The sequence below is a fragment of the Mandrillus leucophaeus genome, unplaced genomic scaffold (assembly GCF_000951045.1).
Source record: "Mandrillus leucophaeus isolate KB7577 unplaced genomic scaffold, Mleu.le_1.0 Scaffold1992, whole genome shotgun sequence".
Taxonomy (NCBI): Eukaryota; Metazoa; Chordata; class Mammalia; order Primates; family Cercopithecidae; genus Mandrillus; species Mandrillus leucophaeus.
In genome coordinates, this window is record NW_012102023.1 from 17 (window position 1) to 6466 (window position 6450).

At 43.8% G+C, this 6450-nt stretch overlaps 1 protein-coding gene across 1 annotated transcript in view; it reads left to right on the forward strand.

Moving 5' to 3' along the window:
* Positions 1-378: 378 nt before the first annotated feature.
* Positions 379-6450, forward strand: part of LOC105538797 (cytochrome P450 4F12-like) — a gene marked incomplete at its 5' end in the record, with an annotated part of 12634 nt that continues 6562 nt past the window's right edge. Inside the window, 3 exons of the mRNA XM_011978734.1 lie at positions 379-680; positions 1763-1829; positions 2014-2143. Coding sequence (XP_011834124.1) covers positions 379-680; positions 1763-1829; positions 2014-2143 — 499 coding nt within the window. The remainder of the gene's footprint in view (positions 681-1762; positions 1830-2013; positions 2144-6450) is intronic.

Consider the following 6450-nt stretch of genomic DNA (forward strand, 5'->3'; position numbering starts at 1 on the left):
AAAGAGAGAGAGAGAGAGAAGAGAGAGAGTTGGTTATTGGGGCAGGGTGGGGGGAGCTGGAGCAGGGATGAATTGGAAGAGGATGAAGTCTGAGTTGTGTGGACACTTTTGGTAAGGAAAATGATCAGTACTGGATACTGGGTGGGAGAGAGAGGAAAGAAACATGGTGTCCAAGCTGTACTCTTGGTGTCTAGGTGCATGGAGGCACTCTCTCAGAGATGAGATGCAGGAAGAGAAGACGGTCTGGAGAGTCAATCTCATGACTGACACCCACCATGTATCTCTAGGACCATCTGTTTCTAGATACTCAGTTTCCTGATGGGAGGTAGCTCCTGGCTGCTGGTGGGAGGTGTTCCTGGGGCTTTGCATATGTTACAGTGTTGCCCTCCTTTCTGCCCTCGGCCTGCAGGAGGCCCAGTGAATATATTGCCACCATCTTGGAGCTCAGTGCCCTTGTAGAGAAAAGAAGCCAGCGTATCTTCCAGCACATGGACTTTCTGTATTACCTCACCCAAGATGGGCAGCGCTTCCGCAGGGCCTGCCGCCTAGTGCATGACTTCACAGACGCTGTCATCCAGGAGCGGCGCCGCACCCTCCCCACTCAGGGTATTGATGATTTCCTCAAGGACAAAGCCAAGTCCAAGACTCTGGATTTCATTGATGTGCTTCTGCTGAGCAAGGTGGGTTTCTCTATGATCTTATTTTAAGTTAGAGAATAGAGCTTGATGTCAAATGTCAGGTGAAATAAATTGGTCTTGATCCCAAGGGAGCCATGGAAGATGCTTGAGAAGTGGAAGGTCACAGACAGGTTTTAGAGATGATTTTATTGCATGCAGCTCATGGGGCACTGCTAATTTTGAAACTGTGAAGAGCCTGAGGTTTTATTTAACTTACAAGTTATTGTGTTAGTCTTTCACATTTTTATGTATATCTATATGTTTATGTCTATGTCTATATCTATGATGACAGATGCACCAAACCCCTGGATCATAGCAGCCCATTAGCTATTTACAGCAATAACATCAGGCAGAGTAGGATTGTAGTTCTGGTTCCCCATTCCTAGGGCAACACAATGTTTTTTACCTGTAAATGCACAAGAATTTGCACCATAGGAGAGGAGCCCCCACATGATGAGTCTTATATCTCATATAGGACTGGTAGCTCATATGTTCCTTCTTTCTTACAGGGTGAAAGTTGAGAGAGAGAGAGAGAGAGAGAGAGAGAGACAGAGAGAGACAGAGAGAGACAGACAGAGAGAGAGAGAGAGAGAATACTTTTTTCTGGAGTATAAACTACTCCTCTCCTGTGAGATGGCAATTTCTATAGTTTTATAACCCAAATATCTTCTGGAAAGATACGAGTCTCTGAGTTTACCACTCTAGAATGTCAGCAAATATTTTTGGAGCAATACATAATTTCTAACCTCCAAGGCAAATTGCCATTCAAATATCCTGTACCCCAGGTTGCCAGTATCTTTTTCTCTGAAAGTCTGTATTATGCAGAAAAAGAAAACATTCGAGGGCCATTGATTCCTGCCACCAGGGTCCAAAGAGGAGGCAAAGGAGCTGGGGGAAGCCTTTGGAGTTGGGGCTCTGGTGACGGTGAACAAGAGAGATCTAGATGTGCAGAGTGGATTTGAGTTTCTGGAAGAAGATCAGAGCTTCAGAGATTATCTCAGGTTAGACTTTGAAGTCTCAGAGATAGTATAATTTGTGTGTGTGTGTGTGTGTGTGTGTATGTGTGTATCTTGCTTTCTCTTCAGGATGAAGATGGAAAGGCGTTGTCAGATGAGGATATAAGAGCAGAGGCTGACACCTTCATGTTTGCAGGTGAGGGTCCCAGTGTGGCACTACAGTGGGGACAGAGGTCCCTCCATCTCAGGATCCGGGTGGGTGGACCCTGGATCACTCCATTCTGCCCATCTTCCCCCTCCCTCCATCCTCCTGAGGGCCTCAATGTCTGGGCGCTGTCCACCCTCTGGTGCTGAAGCCAAGCTTACCTGGCTGTCCTCAGGCCATGACACCACCGCCAGTGGTCTCTCCTGGGTCCTGTACAACCTTGCGAGGCACCCAGAATACCAGGAGCGCTGCCGACAGGAGGTGCAAGAGCTTCTGAAGGATCGCGATCCTAAAGAGATTGAATGGTGAGTGCAGGTTCTTGTGGACTGTTCCTGAGCCCATCATTTGTTCTGCTCCCCAAGTGAGGAGGGGTGGAGGAGTTGTTTTGTTGATTCTTCCACTACTGCGTAGTGGGTATAAAAGCAGAGGACCACAGGCAGGGCTTGATACCCAGCCTGGCTGTCAGGGGAAAGGTTGGAGGCCTGTAGGACCGAAAGACCCGGGCTGCTGAGAGAATTGGTGACAGTATGTGAGGACAGATAATGCCACTTTGCACATGTTCAGCAAATGAACTTCCCCTCCACTCTCTTTCTTTTCTCCCAGAAATATCATTTTTTTCGAACATCCTCACTTCTTGAATGTTTGCTCAGGTGGCGAGGGGGAAGTTGTTTTTGTCAATTCTTCCATTATTGCTTAGTAGTACTAGGAGTAGAGCCCAGAGGCAGAACTTGGTATCTAGCCTGGCTAGCAGAGGATGATTTTCAGGCTTTTGGTACACAGAGTCCTAGTCTGCTGAGAGAACTAGTGTCAATATATGAAGGCAGATGATGACACTTAGACACGTTCAATCAATGAATTTTACCTTCACTTCTTTCTTGTTTTCTCTGAATTAGCATTTTTTTGAACATCTTTACTTCCTGAAAGTTTGCTGTTTTGTTCACTAATTCCTACCCTCCAGTCCAGTCCAGGGAGTTGTAAGGAAGACCTGGGGGTAAAAGTCATATATCTTTGTCTAGAACACCTGCATCATTCATCCATTCACTCTTCATTCAGCAAACTCTTCCATACACGTTTCCAATGCCAGTTCTGTTCCCAGCACCTTTCTGTGCTCTGGAGACATGGAAAGAACCCTGCCTATGGATGTGTCTTCCAGGTACTCCCAGCCTAGTGGGAACAGTCCCAGTGCAAGATATTCCCAGTCCACATGGGGAAGGATAGAGTTGAGAGCAAGAGAAGCATGGCTGGGAGTATAGAAAGTGTTTCAAGCCAGATGTGTTGGCTGTCGCTCATGATACCAAGTACCAAGGAGGCTAAAGTGGGAGAATCACTTGAGGTCAAGTTTAAGATCAACCTGGACAATACAGAAAGAACCCATTTCTAAAAAAGTAGAAAACCAAAATAATAAAGTGCAACTGAAACCCTGAATGATGATCAGTAGATGTTTGGATGATGTAGTACTCTAGGTGAAAAAGACAACCTGGCCAAAAATGCAGAAAGAGGGAGTGGGAGAGAGGGAGAAGAGGGAAAGAGAGGTTTGTGCACTGGAGCAAAGAGATGATCATAAAGGGAGCAAGAAGTAAGAGGGAAGGAAAGTGAGGGAGAGTAAGATAAAGAGAGGAGGGAAGAGAGAAGAAGACACAGAGAGAATGAGAGAGGGAGGAACTGAATTGTGATGAGATAGTAACCATGGCAGTGAAAGCAGAGTCCGGGTATGGAAGGCATGGGAAAATGGTAATAGCTTCCGTTTTAACCCAAAGGCAATGGGGAGCTGTAACAAGTGGTTCAGCAGGGGAGTGACAGGTCATATCTGGGAACCAGAAAAATCTTTTCAGGGCTACTGTGGATAGAGGAGCAGTTGCAGAATGAAGTCTCAGTGAAGACATTCTGGGACCTGAGCCAGGCCAGAGGCTGGGGATGGAGAGGAGGCTATGGATTGGACAGGTGTTTTGGAGGCAGTGTCCTCCCGTCCAAGCCTTTGCTCAGCACAGCAGTCTTAAAAGGTGGCAAAACTTTTTGTGCTTTTAAAAACCAAAATACCAAGAAATATTGTGCACTTTGTAAAAAAAAAAGTGCTCAAAAATTTATAAAAATGAGCTTCCTTCTTAAGTCTCACTCTAGCAGTTTCTACCGTCAATGGTTTTGTGTGTGTCCCTTCAGAAAATGGCTATCCTGATGCCCACATTACATGAACACACACTCTTTGTATACAAATAAGAGCGTATAAAATAGACATAGTATTTTTTCCCAAGATGGTGGATTGGAGGCAATGTCAGTGTGCCTCTCCCATGTGGAAGGACAGATTAGCGTGTAGAGATTCACACTGTGAACTTTCTTTTCCCAAGAAACAACACGGGAACTTAACAGGAAAACCAAAAGTATCCACAGGTCTTTCAATAGAAGCTGAAGGCTCCATCCTACTCTGTAAGACAGGTGAAGACCTGTAAATCCACAGAGGGTGAGAGCGGGATAGACTGCCTCGAGGATACACATCTTCACTGAGGAATCTGAAATTCCAGACCACAGGGGAAGGCCTTAACTCTACCCAGGGCTTGAACTGATTTAAGGAGTGGTGAGAAATATAAAAGTAGAAGCAGCAGTAGGAAGTGCCTTTCAGGCACTCCCAATCTCCAGCATGGACTGAGGGAAGCCATTCCTTATTGTATGTCACAGGGGGCTTGGGGAATTCCGACAACTAGCTCAGGCAGGGGTCACAGGTTGAACGAAATGACCAGCTGAATTTCTTGATAAAACCTTGAGTGGGAATGAACTCCCTTGAACAGAACCTGGAAGGCAAGCAGGAAGTGTGCTGTAGACAGGAGTTCAGGAGCTAGGTGCCTGGCCTTGGACAGGGACAAAAAAGGGTGTGGCCTGAAAGCATTGCTATTTCTGTGGAAAAAGCTTATGGCCTGGGGCAAATCTTAGTTCTGTTCACAGACTACCTGGATCTAAATCCAGTGCTATGAGTGGAACACTGCAGGTGTGAGACCCACCTTGTGCCAACTGCATGGGAGCTGGATGAGGGCTACTGCCACCTGCTACTCTCCACTCCTTTGGCAAACTCCTCTGTGAGGCAGGGGCAGTTATACTCACCTCTGGAACACTACCCCAGTGACCTGAGAACAAGAACGGCCTTCTGACTCCCACAGGGCAAAACAAACAAACAAAAAAACAGTTGCAAAAAAAACAAAAAACAAAAAACAAAAAACTTAGGGATATACTTAACCAAGGAGGTTAAAGCTCTCTACAAGGAGAACTACAAAGCAGTGCTGGACAAAACCATAGATGACACAAACCAGTGAAAACACATCCCATGTTCATGGATTGGAAGAATCAATATTGTGAAAATGATCATACTGTGCAAAGCAATCTACAGATTTAATGCAATGCCTATTAAAATAGCTTCATCATTTTTCACACAACTGGGAAAGGCAATTCTAAAATTCATATGGAACCAAAAAAGAGCCCGTGTAGTCAAAGCAATACCAGGCAAAAAGAAAAAATTTGAAGGCATCACATTACTGGACTTCAAATTACATTACAAGGCTACAGTTACCAAAACAGCATGGTACTGGTATAAAAGTAGGCGTTTAGACCAATGGAACAGAAAGGAGGACCCAGAAATAAAGCCAAATACTTACAGCCAACTGATCTTTGACAAAGCACACAAAAACATAAATAGGGGAAAGGACACCCTATTCCATAAATGGTGCTGGGAAAGCTGGATAGCCATACGTAGAAAAATGAAACTGGATCCTCATCTCTCACCTTCTACAAAAATCAAAGGCTTAAATCTAAGACCTGAAAGCATAACAATTCTATAAGATAACCTTGGAAAAACTCTTCTGGACATTGGCCTAGGCAAAGAATTCATGATCAAGACTACAAAAGCAAATACAACAAAACCAAAAATAAATCAGTGAAAGTTAATTAAACTAAAAAGCTTCTGTACAACAAAATAATAATAATAATAATAATAATAGCAGAGTTAACAGACAACCTATAAAGTAGGGGAAAATATTTGCAAACTATCCATCTGACAAGAGGCTAGTATCCAGAATTTCAAGGAACTCAAACAAATCAGCAAGAAAAAGATACAATTCCATCAAAAAGTGGACAAAGGACACCAATAGATAATTCTCCAAAGAAGATACACAAACAGCCAAGAAACATATGAAAAAATGCACAACATCGCTAATCATCAGGGATATGCAAATTAAAACCATAATGAGATGCTACCTTATTTCTACAAGAATGGCCATAATTAAAAAGTTCAAAAACAATAGATGCATGTTGCGGATGTAGTGAAAAGTGAAATGTAGTGAAATGCTCATACACTGCTATGAAATTAACACAACCTCTGTGGAAAACAGTTACGATATTCTTCAGGGAACTGAAAGTAAAGCTACCATTCCATCCAGCAATCTCATTACTAGGTATCCACCCAAAGGAAAAGTCATTACATGAAAAAGACAAAAGCACACACATGCTTACAGTAGCACAATTCACAACTGTAAAGATACGGAACCAACCTAAGTGCCCATTGACCAATCAATGGATAAAGAAAATGTGGCATATATACACCATGGAATACTACTCAGCTATAAAAAGGAAT